Source organism: Girardinichthys multiradiatus, chromosome 13 (genome assembly GCF_021462225.1).
Source record: "Girardinichthys multiradiatus isolate DD_20200921_A chromosome 13, DD_fGirMul_XY1, whole genome shotgun sequence".
Taxonomy (NCBI): domain Eukaryota; kingdom Metazoa; phylum Chordata; class Actinopteri; order Cyprinodontiformes; family Goodeidae; genus Girardinichthys; species Girardinichthys multiradiatus.
Window position 1 is genome coordinate 24,723,369 of NC_061806.1, and position 14,209 is coordinate 24,737,577.

The 14,209-nt window shown below is 40.3% G+C and overlaps 1 protein-coding gene across 3 annotated transcripts in view; it reads right to left on the reverse strand.

The window, feature by feature from the left end:
- znf704 (zinc finger protein 704) overlaps positions 1–13,258 on the reverse strand; it is a 68,383-nt gene extending 55,125 nt beyond the window's left edge. For 2 of the 3 annotated variants that reach the window (XM_047384196.1, XM_047384194.1), the window contains exons 1-2: positions 12,482–13,258; positions 3,826–4,013 (exon numbers count right to left, since the gene is read on the reverse strand). In XM_047384196.1, the coding sequence (XP_047240152.1) occupies positions 3,826–4,013; positions 12,482–12,742 (449 nt within the window). In that variant the 5' untranslated portion in view covers positions 12,743–13,258. The remainder of the gene's footprint in view (positions 1–3,825; positions 4,014–12,481) is intronic. The other variant, XM_047384195.1, reaches the window with a different exon arrangement.
- Between the last annotated feature and the right edge of the window lie 951 nt (positions 13,259–14,209).

The following is a 14,209-nucleotide window of genomic DNA, read 5'->3' on the forward strand; positions in this document are numbered from 1 at the left end:
AACCACTTCAGTTACTCCCCTTGCTGTCGGAAACTTATTGTACTCTGGGTAGCGTGGGAGCCGTGAAAAAGCGAATTTTCTTGCAAAATTACCATTGAGAGGGAATTTTTCCACAGTGAAACAAACTACCTCAAGGTCAAACTTAGGCTCTCTATTTAAAGTTTTGCTCTTTAAATCTACTTACATACAGTCATATGAAAATTAAATATTCAGCTCTTTCCTAAGAAACTTTAACACATCAATGCATTTTTTTAAATAAAATTAAATATTTATCTATATTTTATATATTTTATCTATATTTCTTTGAATAAAAAAGATTAACAACAAAGTGTTTTCTGAAGCCCCTTTTTCACTTGTACATTTTCCATTAGGTACTGGTTACTTGGTAACAGCGACCGGGGTTCTAAGCGAGCCGGGTCACTTTGAAAATGTAACGGCGTAAGACTGCGAGTCACTGATGGGCCAGTGGATGGCTTCACTGATTGAGTCAAGACAGCAACTCCATTATAACCATCAAACCAGCCATTTTTAAAGACTCACAACAGGTAGCGAGCGTATTTCTGACTGAAATGACATGACTGAAATCATGGCTGATGAGAACATGCAGAGGGAGCTAGATGGCATTTTGTTACATACAAATCACTTTTTGGGCCGCCTTGCAAGGACGACCCTATCCACATTGAGGTGGTACTCTATTGTAATGGAAAACGACCCTAACCCTGTGAATTTGTGCAGAGTCGAGCTGAGCAGGTACGAATGGAAAAGAATAACTTATGAGGAAAAAGTTAGCACACACTATCCTCTAAAAACTGGTCATTGAGATGCTTCTTGAAGCAGTACCTGACTTTTTGAGGAAAGCTCGTCCCACATCACCAGAAATAGCTTTATTTCAATGAATTATTACAGATAATTGGTCTGTTGTTCTTGTTATTTGAGTTGCTTACATTTCTCATAACTGTTAAAATAAATATGTACAGTTTTTCACCCAACTGCACATGTATTTTCCCTTATACTTAACTGAACTCCCCCTTTCTGCCAAGCCTGAGTGTGCCTCCCCTCCTCGTCTCAATTACAGCTCGCCATTACTTTGCGGTCAGGGAAAACTTCTGTTTCCCTCCAGCATTAGAACAGAGCTGAAAATCTGTCGCAGGTGTGCAGAGGATGAGGGCCATGGAGCTTAATTTTGACGCAATAATGGTGCAGTGTGCTGAAAAGGTCACTCTATGAATGTCCAAGAAAGGGGCTTAGAGCCCGGTCCACTCCAAACATGAAGCAACAATGAACCTTTTGTGTTTTTTAATGTGGAAGCACATTTTAAGAACTGGGATGAATGTACTGTCTCTGAAGTCTGATTTTGTAGTAGCTTTGATTAAGCACTATTGGTTGTTGGATTTTGAGTATCTGGCTTTTAAGTCCCCGCAGCACACACAAACAAAGGCAGACGTTAAGCCTACAGAGATGGACATTTCATATCCATAACAATGAATAAAAAAAGGCAGATTTTTGTTTCATGTCTTCCTCTACACTGTGACAATCAAATCAATGCTAAACACCAAAAGCAAAAGTATATTTTGAAGCCAAATTCTTTGGCACAATAAACACTCCAGAGTAAGCCTGTGATTTACAATGAGAATAGCTGAGGGGGTGAACTGAACTCTTAATTTATAAGACACTCTGTAATGCAGTTCTGTTGTTAGTCTCATTTTAATGACAAATGTTAAGACTGTTTATAAAATGCTTGCCTCCTGGCGGACGAAAGCAGTTTTTACTTGTTGTGAAAGCAGTGAAATAATCAATAAGCCATCTTACTCTGACTATATGAGTAATAATGATATTACAGTCAATATGCACAAGGAGAATCATAGTGGGACAGGTGCGCAACTTCTGTTCAATCCAGGTAAGAGATTACAATTAAAAGCAGACTTCTCTAAATGTGAAGCAAGGCAGTGTTAAATCAATAGGCAAATAATCGAATCTGGACCTCAGAATGAAGTGATGAAGCGGCAGATGTTCCTATTCTTTTTAGCAAGTTATGATCAATCAGAGTCTTCCAACACCAAGTAATCAGATGGTATGTTCAATAATGGTGTCGAGCGTTTAGATCTTATAAAAAAGGTATAAATATTTCCCATTTAATAAAGAAGGGAAGTTGTGTCCTCAGAGATGACACTTAATAGCTATCTGTGTTTTATTGCCCTACAGCTCATCAGCTTTGCTTGCAGACAATCTTACAAGAGGATTTCGTATGAGTTTCTCTATGTGTTGTGCAGAAACGCAGTGAGTGAAGGAACAACTAATGCAATATCACGTCCTAATGGTTTCTAGTTGTAAAGGGTTCTGGTGTACGTAACACATCTGATCCTGCACTGCAATATCTTGCAAAGTTACGACAGAGGATAAAAGAGATTTTCCCTCACTTTTTCCCTCATTTTTGTGCAAACGTTTTAGGCAAGTGTGACAAAATGCTGTAAACAAAGAATGCTTTCAGAAATATAAATGATGATTGTTTATTTTTATCAATTTACAAAATGCTAAGTGAGCGAACCCAAACATACAGACAAAGTCATTAAGAACTATCTTCAGCATAAAGAAGAACAAGAATTACTGGAAGTGATGAGAGTGTGATCGAGTGTGTCTGGGATTACATGAAGAGACAGAAGGATGTGAGAAAGCCTACATCCACAGAAGATCTGTGGTTAGTTCTCCAAGATGTTTGGACCAACCTACCAGCCGAGTTCCTTCAAAAACTCTGTGCAACTCTAGAAGAATTGATGCTGTTTTGAAGGCAAAGGGTGGTCACACCAACTATTGATTTGATTTAGATTTCTCTTTTGTTCATTCACTGCATTTTGTTGATTGATGAAAATAAATGGTTAACATTTCCATTTCTGAAAGCATTGTTTGTTTACATAATTTTTTCAGACCTGCCTAAAACTCTGATCATGCACAGTACTGTACATGATCAGATTAGAACATGCATCTGATAATGAACCACTGTTCAGTAAAGGGTGGGGTTTACATTGTTAGTTGAAGCTTACAACATTCATTGTGACTTGAGGCCCTGATAGAATTCATGGATTACATCTAAATAAAAATGCCAAACTCTGCTATAAAATTCTCCACCATTTTATCCCTAATGGATCTGCTGTGTTCCCTAGTTTCATGATGCCGTTTGTTCATTGATGTTCTCCAACAAAGCTTCTTCGGAAGTGAAACCAGCTGCCGTTGTTCTGAGGACTAAGTACAAATTCACGCCACACTGCTCAAACCTTCATGTATCCTTTTCTTTTGGCTTGGTTTATCACTTAAACCGCCCCAAAAATTCATTTTTGGTTTGTGGTTGTAACATAAAAAGTACTTTACAAACGTTCAAGGTGTATGAATACTTTCGCAAGGCTCTGTATAACTGTTGCTGCAACTTCAGCAACGTTCGGTGTACAGACCAGTATTCTTTAAGACATGGCTATAATTTAACACTGGAAAACTCTGATATGTAATTAATCATTTGAAGACACTGACACTACTTATGTCAAATAACATGCAGGATGTGATGAAATATGTATGTGTAATGGCAGCACAAATGGACACCTGTCAAATTAAATTGCACTCTGCATGCTGCCAAAATGGCTTCAAGGATAAGATGAAAATTGGAACGTCATCCTGTATAAACTGTGTCCTACTTGTCGGATGACATATCAGTGTCATAAACTCTCTATGAACCCTGCATACGAATATGAGCCAATTTCCCTCTGGGAACCAGACAAAAACACTCAGTTTCTCAGATTTGTCATGTTCTCGAATGTACACATTCATCGAGGGTCTTACCTGGCATGTGGGACATCAATGCTGGACGAGACCACCTTGCGTTTCTGCTCTAGGAGGGACACCGACCGGGCGTCGGGATCCCGACTAACTCGCTTCCCGTCCACAGGCCTCTGCTCGTCCACTGCCTCCGGGCTCCGGCTGCCGCCCTCCAACTTGTGACCATCTGAAACCCCGTTACTGGAACTCTGCTGTCAGGGGGTCAAAAGAGGAATAAGTCACTACTTGCACTGAAACAGAAATAAAACAGTTTGCCACAACTCCAAGGAAGGAATGTTGTAAATATGAGAAACACAGAGCTCAGCCCAATTCGAAAATAAGTCTAGGAGCTTAGCAATAATCCATATTTACATTTTAAATGAAGGAGTACGATATGGTTTTAGAACAATTTCCAGGCTCTTGAGACTAAAATCGGCCTTTCCAAAACATATTGGAGAGACTCAAAAATGCACAGCGGTCAGTTACAAAACAAGCTGTTTTTCCTGCAGACATTTTGCCATTGAGGTTTTCCACAAAGAAAATGTCTTGTCATGTGCAAGTAAATCTATTTTTTTATCTATAATGGAAAGCTAAGCCTGATTATGACTTGACAACAAGATTTAAAAAAAAACTAAAATGAAACACTTTCCTTGGGTTACATCCAGAGGAATGTGCTTTAAATGCTTTTCTATTCTTACAATGCAATAGTACTGTTTTCAACAATGCAACATAAAGGTAAAGCAGATAAAAACAGCATGTGATAAAAATTTTTAATGATGCACGTTATTCAACACATAAACACTAAATTTATATGATTTTCCAGATTACAAATAACATCAAAAGGTTAAAGTATGATAGAGAAAACAACTTGGCACAATGTTTGTAACTAACTCCACTCCAGTCACTACAACACTTTCTCTGGCGTCTTATTAAAAAGGACTTTAGTGTATGAGAAAACATTCGCAGTTTTGACACCGTCGGATACCTTGAAACTTGTAACCGGCGCGGTTCTAGGGTCAAGTCAACAAATCTTCCTTGTTTAAGATGATTTATTATTAGACATGGGCCAGTTTAAGGTTTAAAGTCATGCAATTTTAAAACATCACATTTTCAGCTCCTGCAGACTGGAAATGAAACCCCCTAAGCCCCACACATTTGAAACGATAAAGTTGGCTGTTTGGAAGCTTTAATAGCAACAAACAAAACTGAGAATAATGTCATCAGTCAATCTTTCTAAATATAGCACTGCTTAAAACAAAAGCCGTAGGGCTTAACTTGTCTTATAGCATCATACATAGCCTACTGCAGGGCTGGCCAGTGCCTAGTGAGGCAGACGTCACTGCTACTTAGCTATCGTCAGCATTTTTTTCACAAAAAGTAGAACAGAGTTCACCATAAACGTGCCTAATTTTAGATCTATATCTAAACTCAGCTAGTGTGTTTTCTTTACGTCTTCGATCACTGTTTACATTTGTTTAAGATAGCTATTGGCTCTCTGTGTTTTAGCCTATACTGACCTGATTATGAAACATAAATCACAACTATGATTTGCAAATATTTACGTAGCGGAGACTGAATTTAAATAACTGGCTGGGTACAAATTACTATTGAGACAATAACCTGTGTTCTCTCACCAACATATAAGTTGTAGTACTAGCAGTAGTAGCAGTTTTTGTAATAAAAGTAATCAGATCATGTCCTAGTTGTACATTTACTGAACCTCATCATGCTGTCAGAATCTCCTACTGGTTTATGTCTGTTCCTAACTGGGTGATATGACCTAGAAGTACCTCAGCAGAGGTCATGATAAGCGCTAGGTGGATTCTCAGAATAATTAAGGAAGGAAGCTTCAATGTTCCCTTAATATCTCTTCAAGAACCGGAAAAGTTGACTACCTTTTACATTTCTTTACATCCATGTTTTCCAAAGCATTTTTGACTTTGTCTAAACTCCTAAATGTTTCAGCTCATCAAAGGAATGTTTATTAATTTTGATTAAGCAACACTGCAGAGTTTTCATACATGAATGTGTTCAAAGGTGTGCCACAGCATCAAGACTTTAACTAGGCCACACCAAAACCTAATGTTTAACTCTTCTTTGGTCATGCAGAAGTGCATTTGCTTGTGTACTTCAGATAACTGCCCTGCTGCATAACCCACGTGTGCTCGAGCTTAAGGGCACAAAGTGATGGCCGGACATCTTCTGGTAGAGAGCACACTTTATGACAAGTTTTCCAGGTTCTGAAGCAGCAGAGCAGCCCTACACCATCAACAGAACAGAAAGGCTTGTTTTTTTCCCCTTTATTATTACTGTAATTAGAAACAAATAGGTTATGAAGGCATATATATGTTTGTGTGTGTGTGTGTGTGTGTGTGTCGCAACGTGTGCGTTTGGGTCAAATGCGCTCCTGTGGCATGTTTGTGTGGGTCAGGTGTATGGAGGTAAAATAGTTTCATTAACATCAGACATTTTTTAGACATTGAATTTTTATACTGTACAATTATGTATGTGATTTTATTTTTTTTTTTTGACTTTAAATTCACCAGCTAAAATTTCACCTGGAGAAATTCGCCTGCAAAAATTCAGCACCAGAAATTTACGTGAAAAAAAAATAAACTGTGGGAATTTGCCTGCAAACATGTTGACCTTTTGGTGACTCGAGCCAAAGCAATCAGCACTAGATAGAGTCAAGCGGCTGATAATGCATTTTAAAGTTGGATGCCACCCGCCAAAAAAAAAAAAAAACATGATGAAGATGAAGATGAGTCGAGCAGTTTTTAGCAAATCAAATTACACTCATTTGATCACGTGACTCACCTGTTCCCTTCTGCAGGGGCTCTTTTGACCCAGAAGAAAGCGCCGAATTTGAAGTTGGCTTCCAGTTGTAGCTTACGATTCGGGAAAGTTAAAGGGCAAGGTTTGGACCAGGACCAGTTCCAAGATGGACCAGGTGCAAAAAAAAAAAAAAGACTAATATGGCTATTTTTTTTATTTTCAAAAATAAAAATAAAAAAAGCTTTCACAAATCGCAAATCGTGTTGATAAGATTCTGCTATTGGTGTAGAAGAATCTAGTCCTGGTTTGAAGTGTCTAAGCACTGTAGTTTTTGAGTTGGAGCAGAGGTAATGCAAAATGAGGTGGAATTGGCCTTTAACTGTTTCCCAAACTGGAAGCTGCAATCCAAAGCCTACTTCAACATCATCACTTCTGGGTCAAAAGAAGAGCTACTGCAGGCACAAACTGGTGAGTCACACGAAGCCGTAATTTGATTGGCTAAAAGTCGCTTGACCCATCTTCTCCGATTTTTTTTGGTGGGTGGCATCCAATGGTCGGTTGCATTATCAGCCGCTCGACTCAATATAGTGCTGATTAGTTTGGCTCACCTGCAGGTTGCAGGTGAATTTCTGCAGGTGAAATTGTTCGGGTGAATTTCTGCAGGTGAAAATTTTCAGGTGAATTTCTGCAGGTGAAATTTTTCAGGTGAATTTTTGCAGGTGAAATTTTTGCTAGTGAATTTTAAGTACAAAAATAAAATTCAACTACAGAATTGCACAGGATAAAAATTCAGTGCTATAAATTCATTCTCTAAAAGATGTCGGATTCTAATGAGACTATTTTACTTCCATACAGGTGCAATGTTTGGTTTTTCATGCTATTGTATAATTTCTTTCTAAGGGACAACAATGACACACAAACGGCCAGAGAGGTGTGTGTGTATGGGTGTGTGTTTGTGAACGTGGGGATGTTTGTTGAAAGCGTTATGGCTGCGTGCACTCACCTAAAGCATCTCTGCACTGTAGAAACAGCTATGAGCTGACAGCATGAAGTGAAGTGATGAAATAAGATTCAGCATCAGCAGGTATTACAGGTAGAATAATTAACGCCAAACGGCTTAAAATCTACTTGTTGAACCTTTCTCTCACCACGCCTAGGATTATGCCGTGTGTTGTTAGCAACCCCTGCGACCTCAGTCCATAAAGCCTGAAAGCTGGTGAAGAGATGCTGGAGTGAGGAATCTGCTCCTACTGTCAATTTTCTATGAAGCACTTTAGGAATCCAAGCTTCATAGGCGACAGATTTCACACTATGATCAAAGAAAGACAGTTTTAAAGTCATCATCCTTCCTCTTCAGCTTCTTTAGACTTGATATCTTAATCACTGCATGAATGAATACAGGAGCAAAGCATCAAAATCACCAATAATAAAGATTTAAAAATCTGTGTTTTAAAGAATATTAAAGAAATGACAAGAGGAACTGTAAAAGGCTGCCACTGTGAGGTATTATTTTTTTATAAGGTGATCAGCTAAAAAGTAGAGATTTTTTGTTTTATGCATTTTTAATGATCCCTAGAAGTTACAAGGCAGTACAGTGCTTTTTAAAAATGAGTTTGTATTTAGACATCCTTAGCAATTTCCACCCGAGGCTTCTTAAACGCTTGCACACACAACACACAACAACTACTTGCACTTGAGGTGCATTCGATTTGTCTCTAAAGTTGGTTCTAGTTGCAAGTTGAGAAAACCAGTTTTTTTAATAGAGCTTTTTTATTGTTAAGAGTCCGAAATTGTATCTAGGTACAGTTTGGATCCATTATAAAGAGGTTAAAAAGCTCTGAAACTTTGAAGAAACAGAATCAATTTGATTAGAAATGTTTTTGATAGTGCACACATCCATTTCTGGTGTTACGTGAAGTGCTTCTCTCTTTTACTACATTTCCAGTGGTTACCTAGCATACTGCCCCCTGTGTTTTCAGTGTCAGTGTCAACTATAACTGCCTACAGTGCTTGTTCAGACTCGCACTCCATCAGCGGAGTCCTGCGCGTCACCCTGAAGCGGGATTATAACTGAGCCTTTACTCATCATTTTGAACCCCAGGCATTTAGTTTGGTGTGCTCCTGACTGTTGAAGTGAGAGTGAACACCACGGTGGGATCTAAAAGCTGTCTGAGACCTTCAGAAAGCAGACTGTAGCAGCTTATGAGTCTGGTAAAGGATTTACAGAGGCCTCGCAATATTTTTGAAATCAGCCATTCCACTGAATGGATAGCTATCTACAAGTAGACGACTTACTGAACAACTGCAAACGTGCCCAGGTCTGGTCGTCCCTGCAAGTTCACCCCGAAAGCAGACCACAAGATGCTAAAAGAAATCACAGAAAACCCTCAAATGTCATCATGGGACCTATGGCAGGCATGTATGTGCAATCAGAAGAGATTGTACAAGTTGAAGTTTCATGGGAGGGGTGCAAATACTGGTTCTTGGATAGATGAGTCTAAAACTTAATTATTTGGACACCAGTGATCCAGGAAAAGAACCTCATACCACCCATGAAGCATGGAGTTGGAGGTGTCATGGTTTGAGGATGCTTGCCACAGCATGACCATAATACAACCACCAGGAGTATCACTGTGTCTTAAATGGTACTTGGGGGGAAATGTGAAACAGAGATCACAAAGATCGGTGAAAAAAATTATAGCTGAAGCAGAACAGGACCCCGCTACATGATAATGACCCAAAAGACACCAGTAAATCCACCAAAGACTGGTTGGGAGTTAAGAAATTATCCCTTCACTGACTCAAAGCCTGGATCTCGGTCCCGTAGAGATGCTGTGGGGTGACCTAAAACGGGCCATTCATGAAAGAAACCTCAAACATCTCTCAGCTGAAAGCGAGGAGTGGGGAAGATTTTCCTCAGACTGATGTCAGAGTTATTGCAACCAAAGAGGGCAACACTAGCCATTAGGGGATAGGGTGTCCTAACTTTTCCCTCAATTAGAAAACATATTTTTATTTAAATCATATGTTTAAATAAGTAAAGCAAGAATCATAATTGGTGTTAAACTGTAAATAAATAACTTCCAGAAATAAGTCATAAAAAAAGCACTAGACATGGATATATAGACCGCTGACGGCTAGAGGGCTAGAAAGAAAGGTTTTAAAGACTCTACTCTTTAGCATGGAAACTAAATTTAATATGCATGTAACAATATATTTTTATCAGATTAACTAGCATGCATCACCATTATGCAAAAAAAGACAACTTAAACCTCATTCACACCCACGCCTGTTTTTCATACCGATGTTGTTCAACCAAGCACTCAGCACAGCCAGCGCCGGTCTGCCTGGGATATCAGCATCAGAACAAAGACTCACTCAGCCTCGGTCAACAAGATTGCTTCATTGACTCCCGTGCTGGCGGATGCTTAACACAAACAACAAGTGCCAGCACAACAAAAACAAGCCGGCCTTCTTTCCGAGCATCAAGAAAAATCATTGTTGCTTGAGGTAAGAAACGCACTTTTACAAACCAACGAGTCAACAAGTGGCACCCAGACCCGCCCCCCTCTCCTAAAAAAAGATGGGGCATTCATGTTCAGTACTGGGCTTGGTGCCAAGCATCCAGATTCTTTGGGGCATGTCACCCGTTGCCAACCTGGGGGTGCCTGCTTTATTGGCTGTACAGCTGCTACTGCTCTAACGAGACTCCAAGCTCTCAAAAACAAGACACAGTCCAAGATTTGGAGAAGTTGGGTCTCACTAACACACACCAGTAAAATTACAGCCATACTACACTCTGATGCACACAAAAGGCAACACGGACCCACACGTGAAGCTACACACACTGCACAGCAGACTCCTCCTCCTCCTCCTCGCTTTATGGCTTGTTTTCGACCTCAGTGGCAATTGAGTAGAGCTGAAAGAGACTTGACCATTGTGCTGCGAGCCTCAGCTGCTCTCTGCCTGCACTGGTGGCTGTAATGGTATAGCCCAACAGCTTTTGTTTGCACAAAACTGCATCGAAAATGAAAAACAAACTATGAAAAAAATAAAATACAAATCACAAAAACATTTGCCAATATCACAAAGTTACGGCAAGAACTTAAATATGTGTGGTGTTATAACATTTCACGAGTTCATAAAGGATTTACGAGTATTTTCAACAGGGGACTACGAAGTGAAAGTTGCTGCCACTGGTTTAAAATGTGAGGAAACAAAAGTGACGGCAAGTTTCCTTCTTGGTACAGAAATAGCATGCATGTTACTTATTCTGTGACACCAAAACCTGACACAAACAATCATGGGGAGGTAAAAAGATTCTAATCTGGGTGTAAAAAATAGCTGATTACTCGATCTTATGCATTCCTCAGTCCCTCCTTCACTAGAAGGACAAAACAACACATGTTGGCTTCTCCTGCTCAATCTTTATCTTTTAGTTTTGTTATTAGGTAAGCATTAAGGCATCGCATTTGGATATTTTAAGACAGAATTGTAACGTGGTTGCACATTACCTCAGATGATCTATGTCGAAACATCCCATTAGTGGTGATTTGTTTTCTTCATATGGCAGATACAGCTCACTGCCCCGAGTGGCGCACCTTTAGGGATGCCCAAATCAAGTTTTCCTATTGTTCATTTGTAGGTCCTGTCAATAGGGACATGGCATCCCTCTGTGTTGTTGCCTACTACTATAATCATCTTATGATTTGGTGCTTTAGGAAAGGTAAACTTCACTGTTCTGTAAGGAATCTGCACTAGATTTTGATTATCCCCAGTTTAAAAGCTAAAATGATTAGTGGGAGATTAATAAAGTCTTTATTTTATTTGTGTAAACACAAAATAAGCTATTTCAATGTTTTTCATTTGATTTTATTGTTGAGATGCACAAACAGATCATTCCCTTGTCAGTACCAATTTCTGGTTTTCTTTAAAGTCTGACATACCAAGTCCGATTTTGACCAATTGCACTTTTTTTCATATAATAATATTAATAAATCATAAAACACATAAAAGAAAAAAATGTGTTCCATCTTATTTGATATCTCTAGTGTTGCTGAACCAAACAAAAAATGAAGGAATAACAATATTAACCCCAAGTATTCATGAACTTTTTCTCAAAAAGGTGCAAAGCACATGCTGCAGATTGATGTGTTTATGAACTGAATTGTTAATGTTGATGCATTTAATCTAAGATAAAATAGCAGATTTTTTCAGTACTGGACGGGCTGATCCCTGATCAAAGTAACATTGGATGATTGCAATCTCTGACTTTATTGTATCTCTACTTAGTTGGTATTAAGATTGTTGTTGAAGGCAAAAACAAGAGCTCCGCCAGGGCGCCATTCAACCAAGACCCCAAGGTCTACCATTGTGTCAGTCAGTATTCAGATTAGGCAGAAGATGCACGGACGGATGTGCTTAAACAACGCAAATTCGACTGAAAATATGCATTAAGATGATGCATGCACAAAACTGCATGCAATTATTGTGTGGTGCAAAATTGCACAACGGGTTCCTCACATCGGTCCAAAACGCTGCAGCAGCAGCAGTCAAAGCGTGTTTCTTTCCTTTATATTACCCACCCTCCAGCCCACATAAACATTACGCAGGCCCCATCAAGCCCTCTTTGTCCCACATATGTGTCATCGCCAAATGTCATGACAGCATATTATTTTATAAAATATGCTTCATAAACGATCTATAACATATTCCCAATGCTGCATGTTTGGTTTTAACCGATTAAATCTGCAGCGAGTGGCATCGGTGGCTGACGCCGTTAAATCCGCTCCGTGCAGGAAGCGGTTAAACGCTGCAAAACACCGCAAAACAACAACAGTGAAGCGCAGCCTGCCGACCGGGGCCCTTTCCGTGCATAAACGCATACAGAGAGGCGGACACACACCTTCAGGCTGGACTTGAGTGGTCCTTTGGTCGCAGTGTGGTTGGACTCAGCGGCAATCTCCTCCTCGGTGAACTCCTTCAGGCTTCCGTCCTGCATGAGCACGGTGTAAACGCTCCGTCGGGGTCCAGCGGCCGACACGTCTCTGTTTTCCTGCTTGACAGCCTGGACCACTCCTGTCACCGGGGCACCGTCCCCCGTCGGGCTTGGCGCGTAAACACGGCTGCCGAGGATCGACCGCTTCACCAGGCGCCTGGTGTGCATCTCCGCCGAGTGTGTCGCCGTATTTAGAGCGGTCCTCCCAGAAAGTTTAATTCATTAAACGTCGAAACACGACCGGTAAACAAAACGTTGGGAATAGCACAAGACCGCAGCGGGTAGACTACGGCTCCAACAACCTCGACAAAAATGTTGGAAAGCAACAGCATACTCAGAGGGGGGAGGCACTTCCAAACCGCGACCCAAATCCGGGGAAGGCAAACCGAAGAACTTTGAATTGGCACCATACAGTATGAACACGAATCATTCGCCACTCAAAAGCCTCCACATCCAACCGGCTACCAATCTTCCTCCGTCCGACCTGTTTGTTTTCCCCACTGCTCCCAGCGAGCTGCGAGGACGGCGGCGGGAAAACGCGGAGTGATCATAACCCTCTGAAGCCGAAACAACATTCATTCACGATTAAACAAAATGGCGACATAATCAAGTAAAAACGTCCTGAACAAACGCAGATGGTTTAGAAAACGTCGAATTATTTTACTCTACTCTGCTAAACACACCGCTGACCTGCTTTAGGTGTCGAAAATGATTAAAACACAGCCGGTGGTTGACTCTGGCTCCGTCTCTGCTTTAAATCCAGCCCGCTCTTTGTTCCGACCGAATGGGGCCTTTACCGGCGGATCGCTGCCTGTAAACATGTGCGGTCCGGCAGCCAAGGCGGGCTGCAATTGGACGACGAAGCACACGCCTCCAGAAGCCCCCACCGCTCCCCCCTTTCCTGCAAAGGAGGGTAATGCAACTCTTGAAGGGAGCTCAATTCAAAACAATGACGCAAGGATGGAAAAGAAACGAGATGGGTGAGTGGATGGAAGAAGGAAAGCGGGGAAAAGGGGAAATTTAGGCTACAGGAAAAAAAAAAAACTTAAACCAGACAGACAAGCTTTATTCTTTAGCCTAGTTTTCAATGAACATGACCTACTTTTAAAGTACCATGGGACTCGTAAATGACTATGATCTGGTTGAAATATAAAGTGGAGCGCATGAGGATGGTTTTAGTGAATCCAACCAGTGGTGGTTCTGGCAGAATGGTGACCCCCCACCCAAAAAAAAAAAAAAAAAAAAAAACCCAGCACACAACTTGTTTCTTTTCACAAATAGAGAAAAAGTTTAAACAATTCAGAAACTATCAGACAATAATAACTTAGTCCAGGTTTGACCAGTCTATATATTGTAGATTCAATACTGTACTAAATCTAAAGGAGCCCTGATGTCAAAAAATAATTGAAATGCTATTGTGATTTCCTAATAGATTAAAGGTTTTATAAATCTAAAACTGTTAAAAAAATTCTGCTTAGAACTAAAGTCCTTAAAAAGTGAAATTGCCCTTTAATTTATTGCCGAATAGGAATCTGGTAACAGACCACAGTGTATGGTCATATTTTCTTCCAGTGCTTACACTGTGCCACAAATAGGGGCCACCCACTTCTCAGTGACTTGATATGCAAATACGCA